The sequence below is a fragment of the Pelophylax lessonae genome, assembly GCF_965119305.1.
Source record: "Pelophylax lessonae genome assembly, chromosome: 2".
In the NCBI taxonomy this organism is placed as follows: domain Eukaryota; kingdom Metazoa; phylum Chordata; class Amphibia; order Anura; family Ranidae; genus Pelophylax; species Pelophylax lessonae.
In genome coordinates, this window is record NC_138769.1 from 8,637,459 (window position 1) to 8,661,336 (window position 23,878).

Here is a 23,878-nt window from a genome sequence, read left to right on the forward strand (position 1 = left end):
CACTAAATTGAAGCCAATGGAGGGATTGGCAGAGAGGGGTGGAGGACACTAAATTGAAGCAAATGGAGGGATTGGCAGAGAGAGGTGGAGGACACTAAATGGAAGACAATGGAGGGATTGGCAGAAAGGGGTGGAGAACACTAAATGGAAGCCAATGGAGGGATTGGCAGAAAGGGGTGAAGAACACTAAATGGAAGCCAATGGAGGGATTGGCAGAGAGGGATGGAGGACACTAAATGGAAGCCAATGGAGGGATTGGCAGAGAGGGGAGGGGGACACTAAATGGAAGCCAATGGAGGAATTGGCAGAGAGGGGTGGAGGACACTAAATGGAAGCCAATGGAGGGATTGGCAGAGAGGGGTGTAAGACACTAAATGGAAGCCAATGGAGGGATTGACAGAGAGGGGTGAAGGACACTAAATTGAAGCCAATGGAGGGATTGGCAGAGAGGGGTAGAGGGCACTAAATTGAAGCCAATGGAGGGATTGGCAGAGAGGGGTGGAGGACACTAACTGGAAGCCAATGGAGGGATTGGCAGAAAGGGGTGGAGAACACTAAATGGAAGCCAATGGAGGAATTGGCAGAGAGGGGTAAAGGACACTAAATGGAAGCCAATGGAGGGATTGGCAGAGAGGGGTGGAGGACACGAAATTGAAGCCAATGGAGGGATTGGCAGAGAGGGGTGGAGGACACTAACTGGAAGCCAATGGAGGGATTGGCAGAGAGGGATGGAGGACACTAAATGGAAGACAATGGAGGGATTGGCAGAAAGGGGTGGAGAACACTAAATGGAAGCCAATGGAGGGATTGGCAGAAAGGGGTGAAGAACACTAAATGGAAGCCAATGGAGGGATTGGCAGAGAGGGATGGAGGACACTAAATGGAAGCCAATGGAGGGATTGGCAGAGAGGGGAGGGGGACACTAAATGGAAGCCAATGGAGGAATTGGCAGAGAGGGGTGGAGGACACTAAATGGAAGCCAATGGAGGGATTGGCAGAGAGGGGTGTAGGACACTAAATGGAAGCCAATGGAGGGATTGACAGAGAGGGGTGAAGGACACTAAATTGAAGCCAATGGAGGGATTGGCAGAGAGGGGTAGAGGGCACTAAATTGAAGCCAATGGAGGGATTGGCAGAGAGGGGTGGAGGACACTAACTGGAAGCCAATGGAGGGATTGGCAGAAAGGGGTGGAGAACACTAAATGGAAGCCAATGGAGGAATTGGCAGAGAGGGGTAAAGGACACTAAATGGAAGCCAATGGAGGGATTGGCAGAGAGGGGTGGAGAACACTAAATGGAAGCCAATGGAGGGATTGGCAGAAAGGGGTGGAGAACACTAAATGGAAGCCAATGGAGGGATTGGCAGAAAGGGGTGGAGAACACTAAATGGAAGCCAATGGAGTGATTGACAGAGAGGGGTGAAGGACACTAAATGGAAGCCAATGGAGGGATTGGCAGAGAGGGGTGTAGGACACTAAATGGAAGCCAATGGAGGGATTGACAGAGAGGGGTAAAGGACACTAAATGGAAGCCAATGGAGGGATTGGCAGAGAGGGGCGGAGGACACTAAATTGAAGCCAATGGAGGGATTGGCAGAGAGGGGTAGAGGGCACTAAATTGAAGCCAATGGAGGGATTGGCAGAGAGGGGTGGAGGACACTAAATGGAAGCCAATGGAGGGATTGGCAGAAAGGGGTGGAGAACACTAAATGGAAGCCAATTGAGGGATTGGCAGAGAGGGGTGGAGGACACTAAATTGAAGCCAATGGAGGGATTGGCAGAGAGGGGTAGCAGGCCCTGAGTGGTTGGTAAAGTGGATGAGCCGAGCAGCAGCATTCATGATGGACTGAAGGGGGGATAGCGAATGTAAAGGTAATGCAATGAGGAGTGAGTTGCAGTAGTAGAGGTGGGAGATGACCAGGGAGTGAATTAGAAGCTTTGTGGTTTCATTGGTTAGGAAGGGGCGTATTTTGGAGATGTTGCGGAGTTTGAGGAAGCAAGTTTTGGAAAGTGATTGGAGGTGGGGCCAAAAGGAAAGTTCAGAGTCCAGTAAAAGTCCACGGTATTTAGTAAGAGGCATGGCACATTTTTTTGAAGTTTTAATGGTTTGTCACATATATTTGGAAAAGGAAGAAATTACAAAAAAAAAATTTCACAATTCTTGTTTTTACATACTGACATGCTGTAACCAGAGCAGTACAGAGTCATCATATAAATGGTGCTGGTGATCAGGGACACTGACTGGGGACAGTATGTAAAAAAAAACAAAAACTAATTTTAATAATTTTTTCCCAATTTTTTAAAATTTCTTATTACATTTTTTTTCTTTATTTAAAAAAAAAAATTGAACACACTGTGACCAGAGCAATACAGGGTTTCCACGGTAACACTGTACTACTCTGGGAAAGTGATCAGGATTTTTTTTTTCTTGCTTATAACCGTGAATTTTATTGGTATAAGCAAACATTTTTTTACTGAATGAAACTGGTTCATTCAGTGTCTTTTGTTGTGGTTAGCCGTAATTGGCCAAAGATAATCACATGGTACAGATGGGCTGTGATTGGTCCTGTCTGTACCATGTGATCACTGTGACCAATCACAGCTAGCAAAACAATTGTATACAATAGATGGCCTTAAAGGAAGCATCCATTGTTTACAACTGTCATGTGATCTGCTGTGATTGGTCACGTACAGTGATCAGTCATCGGCTGTGACCTCCGGACAGGTTTAACCGCTTGCCGACCGCCGCAAGTAGATATACTGCGGCGGTCAGCCCCGGCCAGGCAAAGTGACGTATATATACGTAACTAGCCTGTGACCGGTTTGTGAGCCAATAGCGGGTGAGCGCGCGCCCGCTGAGGCACGCTCCCGCCCCGGCTCGTTCACTGAGGAGTCCGCGCGTGTGACCGGCGGACCCGATGTCCGCCGGACACACTACGATCGTCGGTAGAGAGGGAGAAAGGCGGGTGACTTATGTAAACAAGCCGCCTGTCATTCTCCCCTGTGTAAAAATGGAGATCAGACGGTTCTACTATGTAGAACCATTGATCTCTGTTTTTACAATAGTAGCCATGTCCCATCACAGTTAGAATCACGCCCCTAGGGACACACTTAACCCCTCCCTCTCCAATACAGTTAACCCCTTCCCTGCCAGTGTAATTTTTACAGTAACAGTGCATATGTATAGCACTGATTACTGCAGTAATGTCACTGGTAACCCCAAAAGTGTCAAAAATGTCAGTCAAGGGTCCGATCTGTCCGCCGCAATGTCGCAGTCCCGCAAAAAAATCGCAGATCGCCGCCATTACTCGTTAAAAAAAAAAACACCAAAAATGACAGAAATATTTCCCTTTGTTAGTAAACGCGATAACTTTTGCGCAAACCAATCAAAATACGCTTTTTGCGATTTTTTTTTTTAACAAACATATGTAGCAGAAAACAAATAGGCCGAAAATGTTAAAAAATTTAGATTTTTACATTTTTTTGGGGGGGAATTTCATATACAAAATGTGAAAAATATTGTTATTTTTGCAAAATTTACGCTCTTTTTTTGTTTATAGCGCATGATCAAAAAATCGCACAGGTGATCAAATACCACCAAAAGAAAGCTCTGTTTATGGGAAAAAAAGGACGTAAATTTAGTTTGGGTACGGCGTTGCACGACCGCGCAATTGTCCGTTAAAGTCACGCAGTAAAAAAATCGCAAAAAAAAACCCTGGTCAGGAAGGGGGTAAAATCTTCCGGGGCTTAAGTGGTTAAACATACAGGTATCACATGTCCCCTTCCAATGGTCAGTTGTGAAATATAGGTTGTTATAGTAAAATATATACTGTACCATGTACAAGAATTAACTCTCCACTCTGCTCTCTCTCACCAGACGAAATCATAGAAATGGAGGCTGGGCAGACAATTACTCTGGTACCAAAGTATATTGGAGACTTTTCCGGGATCAGCTGGTGGTTCAAAGGACGTATCCTCGCGGACCTCCAATTGGCGTTCTCCAATAGACTTTATTTTTACCCCAAATTCCTCCACTTCAAGGATCGCACCACTATAAATAGTTCTACGGGACACATGACCATAAGAAACCTGACTGAGGAGGACTCGGGGCATTACAGGGCGGAGGCAGTGGTGAATAATAAGGATCAGGTGACACGTATAAAGCTCACTGTGTTCGGTAAGAGCATTTCATGGGAATCTGAACTGAAATAAACACGGGAGAAGCTTCAGAAGGATGCCGCCATTCCCTGACTCCCAGGCACCATGCTGCCTCTAGTGGCAACTTTCCAACTGCTGCGCAGGGGTCATTCTGGAGTTGGCCGGGGGGTCAAAGAAGGGGACCTTATATCTGAGCTTTTTTTTTACGCTGTTGTTTCATCTCCTGACAGACTTTTTATGTAATCAAAGTAAAATTAGTAATTGTAGAGATTGCTATTTTAGATTTGGGTAGGCCTGAAAAAAATAAGCAGAACTTTTAGCAAAAATTTGGGGAATTTTTAGTAATTTTTTGCTATTTAACCACTTGCCGACCGCTCACATTGACAGTACTGCGGCAAAGTGGCACTCCTGGGTCCAGCGGCGTAGACCTACGTCGCTGGATCCCGCCCCCTCTCGGCGGCGCGCGCCGCCGGAGGCTCGATCCCGCTGTATTCAGACACAGCGGGAGTCGGGCCAGGGGAGGAGAGGCGGTGATCACCGCTGCTCTTCCCCGATCATCGGGGACAGAGTGAGAAAATCCGTCCACTTGTGAAAACAAAGCAGACGGATCTTCTCTGTGACAGGCAGGGACAGATCACAGGGTTCAGCATAGCTGAACCTGTGATCTGTGTCTGTGTCACACAACCCCCTCCCCCCACACATGTCAGTAAGCATGAGGCATACATTTAACCCCTTGATCACCAACAGTGTTAACCCCTTCCCTGCCAGCGTCATTATTACAGTAACAGTGCATATTTTTAGCACTGATTACTGTAGTAATGTCACCGGTCCCCCACCCCAAAAGTGTCAAAAATGTCAGTTAGGTGTCCGATCTGTCCACCGCAATGTCGCAGTCCCGCAAAAAAAATTGCAGATCGCTGCCATTACTAGTAAAAAAAAAAATTAAATAATTATATAATAAATATATAATACAATAAAAATGACAAATCTTTCCCGTAGTTAGTAAACGCAATAACTTTTGCGCAAACCAATCGAAATACGCTTATTGCGATTTTTTTTTTTTTACCAAAAAATATGTAGCAGAAAACAAATTGGCCTAAAATGTTATAAAATTTTGATTTATAAATTTTTTTGGGGGAATGTTATATATCAGAATGTGAAAAATATTGTTCTTTTTTTCAAAATTGTCGCTCTTTTTTTCAAAAATAAAAAATGCAGAGGTGATCAAATACCACCAAAAGAAAGCTCTGTTTGTGGGAAAAAAAAGGACGTCAATTTCGCTTGGGTACGGCGTTACATGACCGCGCAATTGTCCGTTAAAATAACGCAGTGCCATTTCGCAAAATATAGCCTGGTCAGGAATGGGGAAAAATCTTCCGGTCTTAAAGCGGTTAAAAATACGCTCATTGAGAATTTTTTTGTCAAAGACATGTAGCTAAATACATTTTGGCCTAAATATATGACAAAAATTGAATATATTGGATATTTTTTAACTGTCAAAGTAGAAAATGTCAATTTTTCCGCAATATTTTCGCTATTTTTTTATTAATATCACAAAAAATGAAAAGCGCAGAGGTGATCAAATACCACCAAAAGAAAGCTCTGTTTGTGGGAAAAAAAGGACGTCAATTTAGTTTGGGTACAGCGTTACATGACCGCGCAATTGTCAGTTAAATTTGCTCAGTGCCAAGTTGCATAAAGTGGCCTGGACGTAAAGCAGGAAAATTCTCCGGTCCTAAAGTGGTTAAGGAATGTATTGGAGTCGTTCGAATGTCAATATTAATGCGGTTCTTAGAAGTGCATTCGACTTTAAATGGCCCTAAGAGTTTTTTTTTCTACTAGAAAAAAATAAGAATTCTCCCATGGAACTTTCCTCCAGCCAGAATGGTCACCAATTGTTTTAAAAAAAAAATTAAATTTTCATCATACAAAATTTAGAATATAAAATATAATTCTCATTAAAACAACTTAGATACTTTGTTTTTAACCACTTTTTACATTTACTGCGGCGCTCAGCCGCTGCTGGGCAAAGCGACGTAGCCCTACGTCGCTCGCTCAGGAGACTGTAGGGGACAAGCTTGCGCCGCCGGCGGCGCGCTCCCACCCCCGCTCGTTCCCTGGGGAGCCAGCACATGTGACCGGCGGCTCCGATGTCCGCCGGCCACTCGCGATCTCCTGCAGCAGGGGGAGAAAGACAGAAGGCTGATGTAAACACAACCGTCTGTCATTCTCCCTTAGATCATCACAGAAGCTATGAGATCCTGCTATGTAGGATCCTATGTCTCTGTGATCACCTCACAAGCCACGCCCCCCCCCCCCACAGTTAGAATCACGCCCCTAGGGACACACTCAACCCCTTGATCACCAGTAAAGTTAACCCCTTCCCTGCCAGTGTCATTATTACAGCATAGCTGAACCTGCGATCTGTGTCTGTGTCACACAACCCCCTCCCCCCACACACGTCAGTAAGCATGAGGCATACATTTAACCCCTTGATCACCAACAGTGTTAACCCCTTCCCTGCCAGTGTCATTATTACAGTAACAGCGCATATTTTTAGCACTGATTATTGCAGTAATGTCACTGGTCCCCCCAAAAGTGTCAAAAATGTCAGTTAGGGGTCCGATCTGTCCGCCGCAATGTCGCAGTCCCGCAAAAAAAAAAAAATCGCAGATCGCTGCCATTACTAGTAAAAATAAAAACAATAAAAATGACATAAATCTTTCGTAGTTAGTAAACGCAATAAATTTTGCGCAAACCAATCAAAAATACGCTTATTGCGATTTTTTTTTTTTTTTACCAAAAATATGTAGCAGAAAACAAATTGGCCTAAAATGTTAAAAAATTTTGATTTTTACATTTTTTTTTGAGAATTTCATATATAAAAAAATGTGAAAAATATTGTTATTTTTTCAAAACTTTTTTGTTTATAGCGCAAAAAATAACAAAACAGGTGATCAATTACCACCAAAAGAAAGCTCTGTTTGTGGGAAAATAAAGGACGTAAATTTCGTTTTGGTACAGCGTCGCACGAAAGTAAAGTAACGCAGTGCCGAATCGCAAAATAGGCCCTGGTCAGGAAGGGGGTAAAATCTTCCAGGGCTAAAGTGGTTAAATGGCCCTCAGAGTTTTTTTCTACTAGAAAAAAATACTCTTCTTTATTGTGTACTTGTTCAATAAAGCTTTTTGGGAAAAAAAAAAAGAAAAAAGAAAAATAAGAATTCTCCCATGGAACTTTCCTCCAGCCAGAACGGTAACCAATATTTATTATAAAAAAAATAATAATTCAATTTTCATCATACAACATATTTAATATAAAATATAATTCTCATTAAAACAACTTAGATACTTTGTTTTTAAAACCCATATTTGTGTATCTCTAAGTCTCAGACATAATAAAGATTACTTTGTTTATATTATATTGCAAGAAACTTGCTTTTGCCACAATCCCCCCCCCCCTTTTTTTTTTTTTTTGCCAAAAACCTGTTTCATAAGTTGTCATAAGATTGACCCAGGCCTGCTTATATTTCCAATTTATACAACATACACTTTATTGTCAAAAGTATTGGGACGCCTGCCTTTACACGCACATGAAATTTAATGGCATTCCAGTCTTAGGCATTGCTTCAAGTCCAGTCAAAATCGCATCAAAATTTCATCAAAATCGCACGACTTTGAGGGTCGCATAAGTGGGAAAGGGGCCTTAATGGCATCCCAGTCTTAGTCCATAGGGTTCAATATTGAGTTGGCTCCACCCTTTGCAGCTATAACAGCTTCAACTCTTCTGGGAAGGCTGTCCACAAGGTTTAGAAGTGTCTATGGGAATGTTTGATAATACTTCCAGAAGCCCATTTGTAAGGTCAGGCACTGATGTTGGACGAGAAGGCCTGGCTCACAGTCTCCGCTCTAATTCATCCCAAAGGTGTTCTATGGGGTTGAGGTCAGGACTCGGACTCGGAATCTTTATGGACCTTGCTTTGTGCACTGGTGCGCAGTCATGTTGGAACAGGAAGGGGCCATCCCCAAACTCTTCCCACAAAATTGGGAACATGAAATGGTCCAAAATGTCTTGGTATGCTGACGTCTTAAGAGTTCCCTTCACTGGAACTAAGGGGCCAAGCCCAACCCCTGAAAAACAACCCCACACCACAATCCCCCCCCCCACACCAAATTATTTGGACCAGTGCACAAAGCAAGATCCATAAAGACATGGGTGAGTGAGTTTGGGGTAGAGGAACTTGACTGTCCTGTGCAGAAACCTGACCTCAACCCAACAGAACACCTTTCATTTGGTGGAGGGGGGATTATGGTGTGGGGTTGTTTTTCAGGGGTTGGGTTTGGCCCCTTAGTTCCAGTGAAGGGAACTCTCAAGGCGTCAGCATACCAGGACATTTTGGACAATTTCATGCCCCCAACTTTGTGGGAAGAGTTTGGGGATGGCCCCTTCCTGTTCTAACATGACTGCCCACCAGTGCACAAAGCAAGGTCTATAAAGACATGGATGAGCGAGTTTGGGGTGGAGGAACTTGACTGTCCTGTGCAGAAACCTGACCTTAACCCAACAGAACACCTTTGGGACAAATTTGAGTGGAGACTGCGAACCAGGTCTTCTCATCCAACATCAATGCCTGACCTCACAAATACGCTTCTGGAAGAATGGTGAAACATTCCCATAGACACTCCTAAACCTTGTGGACAGCCTTCCCAGAAGAGTTGAAGCTGTTATAGCTGCAAAGGGTGGGCCAACTCAATATTGAACCCTACGGACTAAGACTGGGAGGTCATTAAAGTTGATGTGTGTGTAAAGGCCGGCGTCCCAATACTTTTGGCCATATAGTGTATACAAGTAGAAGATATTAAAGTCACCATGAAATCACTAAATTTTTTGCTGACTCAAAAAAATTAATGTTAAAAGGGACATTAAGCTCTATATTATTTGCATGCTGTCACTATATATTTTATTAATTCTATCTTTTATTGCCATTATATAATTTTGTAAAAAAATCTGTCAAATGAGCAAATACAAAAAAAAAAAACAAAATTAAGAAAAAATATAACGAAGAGCACTGTGCAAATTATTCTGATATTGGATGTCTCTTTGCTGGATATGGGACTGTCTCTTGCTGGATATGGGAAATGTCTTTTGCTGGATGTAGGCCTGTCTCTTTCCCGGATATAGGGATGTCTCTTTAATGGATACAGGATGTCTACTGAAGATGGGCCTGTCTTTTTACAGGATATGGGATGTGTCTTTGCAGGATATGAGGATGTATTTTGCTGGATATGGGGATGTCTCTTGTTGTATATGGGCCTGTCTATTTGCTGGATATTGGGGATGTTTCTTGCTGGATATGGGATGTCTCTTTGAAGGATATAGGATGTCTTTTTGATGAATATGGGATGTCTCTTTGCAGGATATGGGGATATGTCTTGCTGGATATGGGCCTGGCTCTTTGCTGGGTGTCTTGCTGAATATGGGATGTCTCTTTGATGAATATGGGATGTCTCTTTGCAGGATATGGGGATATGTCTTGCTGGATATGGGCCTGGCTCTTTGCTGGGTGTCTTGCTGAATATGGGATGTCTCTTTGATGAATATGGGATGTCTCTTTGATGACTATGGGATGTCTCTTTGATGACTATGGGATGTCTCTTTGCAGGATATGGGGGATGTCTCTTGCTGGATATGGGCCTGTCTCTTTGCTGGATATTGGGGATGTTTCTTGCTGGATATGGGATGTCTCTTTGATGGATATGGGATGTCTCTTTGATGGATATGGGATGTCTCTTTGATGAATATGGGATGTCTCTTTGCTGTATATGGGATGTCTCTTTGATGAATATGGGATGTCTCTTTGCTGGATATTGGGCATGTCTCTTTGCTGGATATTGGGGATGTCTCTTGCTGGATATTGGGGATGTTTCTTGCTGGATATAGGATGTCTCTTTGATGGATATGGGATGTCTCTTTGATGAATATGGGATGTCTCTTTGCTGGATATTGGGGATGTCTCTTGCTGGATATTGGGGATGTTTCTTGCTGGATATAGGATGTCTCTTTGATGGATATGGGATGTCTCTTTGATGAATATGGGATGTCTCTTTGCTGGATATTGGGGATGTCTCTTGCTGGATATTGGGGATGTTTCTTTGATGGATATAGGATGTCTCTTTGATAAATATGGGATGTCTCTTTGCTGGATACTGGGGATGTTTCTTGCTGGATATGGGATGTCTCTTTGCTGGATATTGGGGATGTCTCTTGCTGGATATTGGGGATGTTTCTTGCTGGATATAGGATGTCTCTTTGCTGGATATGGGATGTCTCTTTGCTGGATATGGGGCTGTCTCTTTGCTGGATATTGGGGATGTTTCTTGCTGGATACGGGATGTCTCTTTGCTGGATATGGGATGTCTCTTTGCTGGATATGGGATATCTCTTTGATGAATATGGGATGTCTCTTTGCTGGATATGGGATGTCTCTTTGCTGGATATTGGGGATGTTTCTTGCTGGATATAGGATGTCTCTATTATGGATATTGGGGATGTCTCTTTGCTGGATATGGGATGTCTCTTTGCTGGATATGGGATGTCTCTTTGCTGGATATGGGATGTCTCTTTGCTGGATATGGGATGTCTCTTTGCTGGATATGGGATGTCTCTTTGCTGGATATGGGGCTGTTGAAATCATCTTGAAGTGCCTCTGAGATTACTTTTTAAGTGCCGGATATTTCTAATGTTTTCTACATTTTTACGTCGTTGCTTTTTATTAACAAATTCCTTACAAATAACTTGTATAACCCTCCCAAATTATACTTAGTTCCCTGTTTTCTAAAGGGGGCGGTGCTAGGAGGTGTGCAGTGGTGGAAACAAGGGGTGGCCCTAGGGGCGGTTCTATAGGTGGGTAGGGGCGGAGACAGGCGTGGCCTACGGGAGGGGGGGGGGGGGGTTGTTCCTAAACCTTTTCTATGAGAAAATATATATTTTGTTCAAGCAATTTTTACTTATGCAGAAAATATGAAAGAAATTAACGGCTAAATTTGAAGAAATTTTCATAGATGGTGATTTTTGCCCCAATCGCACTTCTCCTCCCTAATGTGGGATTGATACTACTGAGGTGACTCTCTGCCTTTCTGTATCTGGGATATCACCGCCTCTGGGTTCCCGGCTCCACCTACTGTATGTGTTGCAGATATTATGGGTTGGTTTCTGCTACACTCAACTCTTTAAATTTCATTATAACTGTACTAGGAAAAGGGTTGAGTGGAATGATTTTGGTAAAGTTGATTGCAATGCAAAATTACTGACTTGGCTATTAGAAACTCTTAGAGGTCTACCTAAAAACTAAACTTTTGGGCTAATGTGTAAAGTGTTTTGCTTAACCACATTTTTCGACCAGCCGACAGGTTCCCGCGAATCGCTATACCTGTACGGCGGTCCGCGGGAGCGATCCTGGGGTACTTTGCTACAATGTAAAGTAGTGAGTGTACAGCTTGTATAACAGTGTAAATTTGCCGTCCCCTCAAAATAACTCAACACACAGCCATTAATGTCTAAACCGCTGGCAATAAAGGTGAGTACACCCCTAAGTGGAAATTTCCAAATTGGCCCCAAAGTGTCAATATTTTGTGTGGTCACCATTATTTTCCAGCACTGCCTTAACTCTCTTGGGCATGGAGTTCACCAGAGCTTCACAGGTTGTCACTGGAGTCCTCTTCCCCTCCTCCATGATGACATCACAGAGTTGGTGGATGTTAGAGACCTTGCGCTCCTCCACCTTCTGTTTGAGGATGCCCCACAGATACTCAATAGGGTTTAGGTCTGGAGACATGCTTGGCCAGTCCATCACCTTTACCCTCAACTTCTTTAGCAAGGCAGTGGTCGTCTTGGAGGTGTTTGGGGTCGTTATCATGTTGGAATACTGCCCTGTGGCCCAGTCTCTGAAGGGAGGGGATCATGCTCTGCTTCAGTATTTCACAGTATATGTTGGCATTCATGGTTCCAGGGCTTTTTTTTCAGCAGGAATGTGGGGGAATGCAGTTCCAGCACCTTCAGCACTGAATGTATGTAATAGCAAGGGGTGTGCTGGAGGGTCTCTTGATGCTGGCTGCTTGGGGGATCTATTGTCACTGGTAGGGATGTGTTATTGTGTGAGGGTCTATTGTTGCTTCTGGGGAATCTATTGTTTCTGGGGGGTCTGATGTTGTTGGTAGGGATTTCCTTTTGAGGTAGAGGTCTTTTGTTGGCTGATCTATTGATACTGGTTGCTGGGAGAGCCGTTGTTGCTACTGGAGGGGGGTCTAATATTGCTGGGGTGTATATTTTGTTGCTGAGTGAGGTATTTTGATGTGCATGGGAGGTGGGTAGGGGGTGGAACCAAGGGGCAGTGCTCAGAGGTGGGTAGGGGGTGGAGAAAATGGACAGTGCTCAGAAGTGGGTAGGGGGTGGAACCAAGGGACAGTGCTCAGAGGGGGGTAGGGGGTGGAGACAAGGGACAGTGCTCAGAGGTGGGTAGGAGCTGGAGACAAGGGACAGTGCTCAGATGTGGGTAGGGGCTGGAGACAAGGGACAGTGCTCAGAGGTGCGTAGGGGGTGGAGACAAGTGACAGTGCTCGGAGGTGGGTAGGGGGTGGAACCAAGGGACAGTGCTCAGAGGTGGATAGGGGGTGGAACCAAGGGGCAGTGCTCAGAGGTGGGTAGAGGTGAAGAAAAGGGACAGTGCTCAGAGGTGGGTAGGGGGTGGAGACAAGGGACAGTGCTCAGAGGTGGGTAGGGGGTGGAGACAAGGGACAGTGCTCAGAGGTGGATAGGGGGTGGAGACAAGGGACAGTGCTCAGAGGTGGGTACGGGGTGGAACCAAGGGACAGTGCTTAGAGGTGGGTAGGGGGTGGACCAAGGGACAGTGCTCAGAGGTGGGTAGGGGGTGGAGACAAGGGACAGTGCTCAGAGGTGGGTAGGGGGTGGAACCAAGGGACAGTGCTCAGAGGTGGGTAGGGGGTGGAGACAAGGGACGGTGCTCAGAGGTGGGTAGGGGTGGAGAAAAGGGACAGTGCTCAGAGGTGGGTAGGGGGTTGAACCAAGGGACAGTGCTCAGAGGTGGGTAGGGGGTGGAGACAAGGGACAGTGCTCAGAGGTGGGTAGGGGCTGGAGACAAGGGACAGTGCTCAGAGGTGGGTAGGGGCTGGAGACAAGGGACAGTGCTCAGAGGTGTGTAGGGGGTGGAGAAGACAAGGGACATTGCTCGGAGGTGGGTAGGGGGTGGAACCAAGGGACAGTGCTCAGAGGTGGATAGGGGGTGGAGACAAGGGACAGTGCTCAGAGGTGGGTAGGGGGTGGACCAAGGGACAGTGCTCAGAGGTGGGTAGGGGGTGGAGACAAGGGACAGTGCTCAGAAGTGGGTAGGGGGTGGAACCAAGGGACAGTGCTCAGAGGTGGGTAGGGGGTGGAGACAAGAGACAGTGCTTAGAGGTGGGTAGTGGGTGGAGACAAGTGGTTACTCAGAAAGGGGGAGTTCCTGTACCTATTCTCCGAGAAAATAAAACACTGATTATATCCACATACACATCCAGTGCTAAAGTTCTGATATGTGCTACGAAATATATTATACAATGTTGCAGTCTGTCATTTTACTGTGTAAGCGGGTTTCATTCACCACACAAAGAATATTCTTGGAAATGGATCTTCCACCTTTACCCAGGTAACGTTTTTACAGCACTGCGTGTTCTGAACACCACATCAAAGGTGCTCCATCACCACCTTCAGGAAGGTTCACTCACCAGATTGGGGAACATTGGGTGTGGAGCTCAGAACACTTCCCATGATGGGGATAATAAAGGTGGTGGATCCATTTCCAAATATTTATCCAGCCTCCTGACCTCTCTTTCCTGCCTATGATGTCTCTTTTCTCCGATCCCTCTGCAGCTGATCCAGTGAAGGTCATGGAACAATCATCAGGCAGAAGCGTCATACTGACACCAAAGTACTCCGGAACCCCCACTGAGGTCAGCTGGTGGAGGGGCCCTTATATACTTGCCTGGGCACAACTTCAGCCATCGATGGAGGTCACCTATTATCGTCTCAAGGGGAGAACTGATATAAATCCTTCTACTGGAAACCTGACCATAAGACGCTTGAACATGTCCGACGCGGCGGACTACCGGGCGGAAGTGCTGATGAACAACAACATTAAGTACACTCGTGTAAAGCTCACTGTGATTGGTAAGTACCTTCAAACTGAACACGATAATACCAAATAATAAGTGTAAGCATTACTTTTTTATACAGTATCTTAAAAAAGTAAGTACACCCCTCACATTTCTGTAAATATTTTATGCTATCTTTTTATGTGACAACACTGAAGAAATGACACTTTGCTACAATGTAAAGTAGTGAGTGTACAGCTTGTATAACAGTGTAAATTTGCTGTCCCCTCAAAACAACTCAACACACAGCCATTAATGTCTAAACCGCTGGCAACAAAAGTGAGTACACCCCTAAGTGATAATGTCCAAATTGGGCCCAAATAGCCATTTTCCCTCCCCGGTGTCATGTGACTCGTTAGTGTTACTAGGTCTCAGGTGTGAATGGGGAGCAGGTGTGTTGAATTTGGTGTTATCACTCTCACTCTCTCATACTGGTCACTGGAAGTTCAACATGGCAACTCATGGCAAAGAACTCTCTGAGGATCTGAAAAAAAGAATTGTTGCTCTACATAAAGATGGCCTCGGCAATAAGAAGATTGCCAAGACCTTGAAACTGAGCTGCAGCACAGTGGCCAAGACCATACAGCAGTTTAACATGACAGATTCCATTTAGAACAGGCCTCATCATGGTCGACCAAATGAGTTGAGTTCACGTGCCCAACGTCATTTACAAAGGTTGTCTTTGGGAAATAGATGTATGAGTGCTGACAGCATTGAGGTTGAAGGGGTGGGGGGGTCAGCCTGTCAGTGCTCAGACCATACGCCGCACACTGCATCAAATTGGTCTGCATGGCTGTCATCCCAGAAGGAAGCCTCTTCTAAAGATGATGAATAAGAAAGCCTGCAAACAGTTTGCTGAAGACAAGCAGAGTAAGGACATGGATTACTGGAACCATCTCCTGTGCTCTGATGAGACCAAGATAAACTTATTTGGTTCAGATGGTGTCAAGCGTGTGTGACGGCAACCAGGTGAGGAGTACAAAGACAAGTGTGTCTTCCTACAGTCAAGCATGATGGTGGGAGTGTCATGGTCTGGGGCTGCATGAGTGCTGCCGGCACTGGGGAGCTACAGTTCATTGAGGGAACCATGAATGCCAACATGTACTGTGACATACTGAAGCAGAGCATGATCCCCTCCCTTCAGAGACTGGGCCGCAGGGCAGTATTCCAACATAACGACCCCAAACACCTCCAAGAGGACCACTGCCTTGCTAAAGAATCTGAGGGTAAAGGTGATGGACTGGCCAAGCATGTCTCCAGCCCTAAACCCTATTCAGCATCTGTGGGGCATCCAAAAGCTGAAGATGGAGGAGCGCAAGGTCTCTAACATCCACCAGATCTGTGATGTCATCATGGAGGAGTGGAAGAGGACTCCAGTGGCAACCTGGTGAACTCCATGCCTAAGAGGGTTAAGGCAGTGCTGGAAAATAATGGTGGCCACACAAAATATTAACACTTTGGGCCCAATTTGGACATTGTCACTTAGGGGTGTACTCACTTTTTGTTGCCAGCAGTTTAGACATTAATGGCTGTGTGTTGAGTTATTTTGAGGGGGCAGCAAATTTACACTGTTATACAAGCTGTACACTCACTACTTTACATTGTAGCAAAGTGTTGTCACATGAAAAGATAGAATAAAACATTTACAAAAATGTGAGGGGTGTACTTACTTTTTATCAGATACTGTACTTCATCATGAACAGAGTTTGCACATCACTCAAATTTGATGTATTTAATTAACTTTGCCAAAAATTATTATTAAATTGAATGGTAATTGCAATGCATTTTAGGCCATCCTTAAGCCTGGTACACACTAGAAGATTTTTTTTTGCTCTGCTCAGTGGGCCACAGTATTTTTGCTGAGGGGAACCCATTTTTTTTATTGGCTCTTCATTCAACAAGATTGTCTTCCTGTCATTTTTTAGTAACGGCACAAGGTGAGCCAACTATGACACTATGGAGTCTAAGTATAAAAAACAAGCATTTGCCCAGCCGTAAATCCAATTCTGACTTCATACAGTAAATTTCTATGATCGTTAGTTCCATCTAGTGGCCATAAGGTGGTATTTTTCCTGAAATACTTTAATCAGGAAAAGTACATCATTATGGCCACTAGATGGAGCTGATGATCCTACAAAATTATAGAAATATGTAAAATACAGTCATGGGAGAGCGAATGCTTGTCACCTTCGTCTTATCTATTTTCATAGAGAGATCTGATCTCAGTATTCTCTTCTGCTTTATATTCCAGATCAAGAAGTGATAGAAGGAGAATTGAGAGGATTGAGTGGAGGTGCTATCGCAGTTATAGTGGTTTCCGTGTTGATCGTTCTAATCGCCATTCTTGGCACCTTGTCTTGTAAATGTGAGTATACCAAATCTTCTAATCATTTTTCTACACACAGTATCAATATCTACGTATCTACACTATATTACCAAAAGTATTGGGACGCCCGTCTTTACACGCACATGAACTGTAGGCCCCTTTCACACTTGTCCTGCGACTTGGGACTGCAAGTCACACTCCATGATTTCCAATGAGTAGCATTCAAATCTGTACGACTTCAAGTCGCAATGACTTCAAAGTAGTGCCTGCTCTACTTTGGGCTGATTTTTAATGCGTTTTGAAGTCCATAGACATAGGCATTGTTTCAAGTCCAGTCAAAATTGTGTCAAAATCGCACGATTTTGAGGGTCGCATAAGTGGGAAAGGTACCTTAATGGCATCCCAGTCTTAGTCCGTAGGGTTCAATATGGAGTTGGCCCACCCTTTGCAACTATAACAGCTTCAACTCTTCTGGGAAGGCTGTCCACAAGGTTTAGGAGTGTGTCTATGGGATGTTTGACCATTCTTCCAGAAGGGCATTTGTGAGGTCAGGCACTGATGTTGGAGAGATGGCTTGGCTCGCAGTCTCCGCTCTAATTCATCCCAAAGGTGTTCTATTGGGTTGAGGTCAGGACTCTGTGCAGACCAGTCATATTCCTCCACCCCAAACTCGCTCATCCATGTCTATATGGACTTTGCTTTGTGCACTGGTGCGCAGTCATGTTGGAACAGGAAGGGGCCACCCCCAAACTCTTCCCAAAGTTGGGAGCATCAAATTGTCCAAAATGTCTTGGTATGCTGACGCCTTAATAGCTCCCTTCACAGGAACTAAGGGGCCAAGCCCAACCCCTGAAAAACAACCCCCCACCATAATCCCCCCTCCACCAAATGATTTGGATCAGTGCACAAAGCAAGGTCCATAAAGACATGAATGAGCGAGTTTGGGGTGAAGAAACTTGACTGGCCTGCACAAAGTCCCGACCTCAACCCCATAGAACATCTTTGGGATGAATTAGAGTGGAGACTGCGAGGACAATCAAGTTACTCCACCCCAAACTCCCTCATCCATGTCTTTATGGACCTTGCTTTGTGCACTGGTGCGCAGTCATGTTGGAACAGGAAGGGGCCATCCCCAAACTCCTCCCACAAAGTTGGGAGCATGAAATTGTCCAAAATGTCTTGGTATGCTGACGCCTTAAGAGTTTCCTTCACTGGAACTAAGGGGCCAAGCCCAACCCCTGAAAAACAACCCCACCCCATAATCTCCCCTCCACCAAATGATTTGGACCAGTGCACAAAGGCAGGCCATACATTAGAAAACTGCTAGATTCCTCCATCAACACGGTGAGTGTTGATGGGAGAATCCTTCTCGCAGTGCTATTGTGTTCTGCCAGTGGGGAGTGAGGGGGGCCTTCTCCTCTAGTAGAATACAATGACCACTGCCGGTGGCTATAGCTGCCGTCAGTGCTCAGGCAAAAAACCCCCAACAGCTAGGGGCCCTTTCATTGTTCTGTAGTAAAATCACTGTAAAAACGCATATGCATTTTTTACCGCAACTTTTTATGTTTCAGATGCATTTATGGTGCGTTTTTGGGTTGCCTGCACCTGTGAAAAATGGACATGCGACTCAAAAAAGCACCAAAAATGCAAATTGCGGTGCAATTTTACAGCGATGTTGTCACAATTTCTATTAGTTTCAATGAGAAGCTGTGTTTTTGTTAATGATCGATCGATTATTGGCAAAGCCGATTTATCGGGGGCCGATATGCACTTTCCCCGATATTATGGAATCGGCCCCTGAGGTTACCGATATTGCCGATATTTCGGGAAAGTGCATGTACCGGAGTGATACCTGCAGCCAGAGGCATCACCCCGGTACCGGCGTCCATAGCCGATGGTCGGCTGTCTTGTAATGAAAACCGATGCGGCTGAGAAGCCCCCCCCCCCCTCCCGCCGCCTTTCGTGGCTCGCCTGGGTCTCCTGTCTCACCGGGAGACCCGGGCAACCAGCCTGCACGGCCGCCGAAGACCCGATCAAAGCCGCATTCGGCCCCCCAGATCCCTCCACCAGAGAACCTGTAAAAAAAAAATATCGCTCAACTCAAATTTTGGTGTGGTATTCAAAACAGCACCAAGGATTCAGCATGCACAACTTTGAAAAAGGCACCGCACCCACACCGCAGTGGTGTGAAAAGTCCCATAGGATTTAAAGGGAACATTTTTCTTGCCTTTTTCTTGCAAGGCAAAAACGCAGGAAACACAAATCAGTGTGAAAGGGGCCTTAATCAATCAACTTCAGTACAACCAGTCTGCCCATAAATATGGCCTGTGCAGCCGGGTTTGATCAGTCTATGGCTGTTGTTATAGTTAAGATGTTCAAGGCTGGAGCAGATACAAGACTCAACGACCATCACAGCGTGCTGCTGTATTTTTCACCGGGCTCTCCTGCCTTCCTATTGGTGACCTGCCTCGTAGCTTCTCCCAACAACACACTGACCCACCAGTAGGCCCAACCAGGCTTTAGGCTCATTCTGGGTTTACACACTGAATAAAATTATAAACACAACACTATTATTTTTGCCCCCATTTTTCATGATCTGAACTCACAGATCTAAGACTTTTTGTACACAAAAGGCCGATTTCTCTCCAATATTGTTCCCAAATCTGTGTAAATCTGTGTTAGTGATCACTTCTCCTTTGCCGAGATAATCCATCAACCTCACAGGTGTGGCATATCAAGATGCTGATTGGACAGCATGATTATTGCACAGGTGTGCCTTAGGCCGGCCACAATAAAAGGCCACTCTAAAATGTGCAGTTTTATCACACAGCACAATGCCACAGATGTCCCAAGTTTTGAGGGAGCGTGAAATTGGCATGCTGACTGCAGGAATGTCCACCAGAGCTGTTGCCTGTGAATTGAATGTTCATTTCTCTACCATAAGCCGTCTCCAAAGGCGTTTCAGAGAATTTGTCAGTAAATCCAACTGGCCTTCAAACCGCAGACCACGTGTAACCACACCAGCCCAGGACCTCCACATCCAGCATCTTCACCTCCAAGATGGTCTGAGACCAGCCCAGGACCTCCACATCCAGCATCTTCACCTCCAAGATGGTCTGAGACCAGCCCAGGACCTCCACATCCAGCATCTTCACCTCCAAGATGGTCTGAGACCAGCCCAGGACCTCCACATCCAGCATCTTCACCTCCAAGATGGTCTGAGACCAGCCCAGGACCTCCACATCCGGCATCTTCACCTCCAAGATGGTCTGAGACCAGCCACCCGGACAGCTGCTGCAAGAATCGCTTTCCATAACCAAAGAATTTCTGCACAAAATGTCAGAAACCGTTTAAGGGAAGCTCATCTACAATGCTCATCGTCCTCATCGGGGTCTCCACCTGACTGCAGTTTCTCGTTGTAACCAACTTGAGTGGGCAAATCCTCACATTGGATGGCGTCTGGCACTTTGGAGAGATGTTCTCTTCACGGATGAATCCCGGTTTTCACTGTACAGGGCAGATTGCAGACAGTGTGTGTGGCGTTGTGTGAGTGAGCGGTTTGCTGATGTCAACGTTGTGGATGGAGTGACCCATGGTAGCGGTGGGGTTATGGTATGGGCAGGCATACATTGTGGATGGAGTGGCCCATGGTGGCGGTAGGGTTATGTTATGGGCAGGCATACGTTGTGGATAGAGTAGCCCATAGTGGCGGTGGGGTTATGTCATGGGCAGGCGTACATTGTGGATGGAGTGGCCCATGGTGGCGGTGGGGTTATGTTATGGGCAGGCATACGTTGTGGATAGAGTAGCCCATGGTGGCGGTGGGGCTATGGTATGGGCAGGCGTACGTTGTGGATGGAGTGGCCCATGGTGGCGGTGGGGTTATGGTATGGGCAGGCGTACGTTGTGGATGGAGTGGCCCATGGTAGCGCTGGGGTTATGGTATGGGCAGGCGTACGTTGTGGATGGAGCTGCCCATGGTGGCGGTGGGGTTATGTTATGGGCAGGCATACGTTGTGGATAGAGTAGCCCATGGTGGCGGTGGGGCTATGGCATGGGCAGGCGTATGTTGTGGATGGAGTGGCCCATGGTGGTGGTAAGGTTATAGTATGGGCAGGCATACGTTGTGGATGGAGTGGCCCATGGTGGCGGTGGGGTTATGGTATGGGCAGGCGTACATTGTGGATGGAGTGGCCCATGGTGGCGGTGGGGTTATGGTATGGGCAGGCATACGTTGTGGAAGGAGTGGCCCATGGTGTCGGTGGGGTTATGGTATGGGCAGGCGTACGTTGTGGATTGAGTGGCCCATGGTGTCGGTGGGGTTATGGTATGGGCAGGCATATGCTGTGTATGGAGTGGCCCATGGTTGGGGTGGGGTTTTGGTATGGGCAGGCGTATGTTATGGACAAGGAACACAGGTGCATTTTATTGATGGCATTTTGAATGCACAGAGATATCGTGAGAAGATCCTGAGGCCCATTGTTGGGCCATTCATCCACGACCATCACCTCATGTTGCATGATAATATGCAGCCCCATGGTGCAAGGATCTGTACACAATTCCTGGAAGCTGAAAACTTCCCAATAGGTCTTAGATCTTTGAGTTGAGCTCATGAAAAATGGGGGCAAAACAAAAGTGTTGCATTTATAATTTTGTTTAGTCTATATTTTCTTTTCTTAATACCTTGTGGAGAGAAGGTTGGGAGCACAGATACTCAGAAACAGCATAAAATATATATCCCAGGCCTTCAAGTAAGAGCATGCTGATAGTGGCCCTTTGAAAACAGCCAACCAGCTAAGTTGATGGCATCTCTAAGGCTGGCCATACATTATATAATCGTCTTGTATAATATTCCTTTAGATTTACCAAAACTATATAATATGAGGTCAAACCTAAATACTTTCAATTTGTATGCAATCGGGCAGGCCCTTCTACTACATAGCTGGAGGTACAGTAAATAAGAAAATTGTATAGTCTATGGCCACCTTAAATAATTCAATACTAACTTCACAGTAATACAGTGAGGGAAAAAAGTATTTGATCCCCATCCTGATTTTGTATGTTTTACAAAGAAATGAGCAGTCTATTATTTTATTTTACCAGTGAGAGACAGAATAACAACAAGAAATCCAGAAAAATCAATTTAAAAAAAGTTATAAATTGATTTGCATTTTAATGAGTGAAATAAGTATTTGATCTCCTATCAATCAGCAGGATTTCTGGCTCCCAGGTGTCTTCTATACAGATAACAAGCTGAGATTAGGAGGACTCTCTTAAAGGGAGTGCTCCTAATCTTAGCTTGCTACCTGTATAAAAGACACCTGTCCACAGAATCAATCAATCAGATTCCAATCTCTCCACCATGGCCAAGACCAAAGAGCTGTCTAAAGGATGTCGTCAGGGACAAGATTGTAGACCTACACAAGGCTGGAATGGGCTTCAAGACCATCCCCAAGCAGCTCGGTGAGAGGGTGACAACAGTTGGTGCGATTATTCGCAAATGGAAGAAACACAAAATAACTGTCAATCTCCCTCATTGCCATGCAAGATCTCACCTGGTGGAGTTTCAATGATCATGAAAATGGTGAGGAATCAGCCCAGAACTAACCAGGAGAATCTTGTCAATGATCTCAAGGCAGCTGGGACCATAGTCACCAAGAAAACAATTGATAACACAATGCGCGATGAAGGACTGAAATCCTGCAGCACCCGCAAGGATCCCTGCTCAAGAAAGCACATATACAGGCCTGTCTGAAGTTTGCTAATGAACATCTGAAAGATTCAGAAGAGAACTGGGTGAACGTGTTGTTGTCAGACGAGACCAAAATCGAGCTCATTGGCATCAACTCAACTCGCCTTGTTTGGAGGAGGAGGAATGCTGCCTATGACCCCAAAAACAACATCCCCACCTTCAAATATGGAGGTGGAAACATTATGCTTTGGGGGTGTTTTTCTGCTAAGGGGAACAGGACAACTTCATGATATTGGACTGGGCCATGTACCATCAAATCCTGGGTGATGGAGGCTAGTGGAGATCCCTCTGTCCAGCTTCTCTCCTTACTCAGCCACCAACCTGGAGAGAGAGCCCCCTTAGCCCCGGGGTCCCCTCCCAGACTCCAAAACACAGCCTCAGCACTCCAACTACCACCTGATTACAACTCACTACTGCTGCCCAGGCTCCACAATATTTATGGGCTGACCCAACCACCCTGCCAGGCGTCCTGCCAGGGGATTGGCCAGATTCCTATAAATATGGAGATCATGGCTTCTAGAAACTTCCAGTAGCTTCCAGAACCAGGGGGAGGTATCATAGGCCTAACCTGAACAGCCCTCCAGCCTGACCTACAGCAACCTGGACAATTACCAGATTGACACAGCTACTGTGAGTCAAAGTAAGTTTTCCTTACACTAGACTGTACACTAGAGGGTGTTACATAGTCAAAACCATGTGTGAATATTGATATAATGTGCAATCATAAATCATATCACTGGTAAATGTCCAAATTTGATAACATCCACTATGAGCCAATCCAATCAAAGTATTTTTCAGGTGACAGTCCCACTCCTTAAACACAGTGCTCTTCAAAGACAGAAACAGGATGTGCTCCACAATGTGTTCTCTACAGTGGTTACATAAATTTCACACCGAACTCACCATATGACTTTGACTCCTTGTGTGAGCATCAAAGAGAGTCAACACCAGCATATGTTGTTGTATCCCGGATATAGCTTCTTTGTGCACCAAAGGCTCTCCCCTCTCTTCCAGTCAAGATAGTTGCCCAGACTTTGATTAGGAAGAAGTACTCCTTATCCAACAGTAGGGAAGGAGAAAAGGGATCCCCATATAGTGAAAAGTACCGCTTGTTTATTTAAAATATAAAATAAATGCACTTACACAGTATCAAGTAATGTTTGCCTTAGAAAACAATTGAAAATCCCATACCAAAGATGGCCACCACATTTCCGTTACTGGAAATTACGTCAAAATAGGTTACCACCCAACGCGTTTCGTCATAGGAAATGATGTAATCAGGGGCTAGGACATACATTACCAGATGGACAGCTATCTTTTAATTTGTTTGGCCTTTGTCACAGGCCAGCTTAGGACTCTTTAGGCCTCTGCCACTGGCCAGTTTGGATACTCTAGATCAGGGATCCGCACATTACGGCCCTCCAGCTGTTGTGGAACTAC

The 23,878-nt window shown here is 45.4% G+C and overlaps 1 protein-coding gene and 1 pseudogene across 2 annotated transcripts in view; one reads left to right on the plus strand and one right to left on the minus strand.

Moving 5' to 3' along the window:
- LOC309545902 overlaps positions 1–23,878 on the minus strand; it is a 1,177,957-nt pseudogene that overhangs the window by 984,683 nt on the left and 169,396 nt on the right. The window lies entirely within an intron of this gene.
- Positions 1–23,878, plus strand: part of LOC309546595 (uncharacterized protein) — a 64,989-nt gene that overhangs the window by 33,335 nt on the left and 7,776 nt on the right. The window contains exons 4-6 of the mRNA XM_082246342.1: positions 3,877–4,176; positions 14,080–14,376; positions 16,612–16,725. Coding sequence (XP_082102468.1) covers positions 3,877–4,176; positions 14,080–14,376; positions 16,612–16,725 — 711 coding nt within the window. The remainder of the gene's footprint in view (positions 1–3,876; positions 4,177–14,079; positions 14,377–16,611; positions 16,726–23,878) is intronic.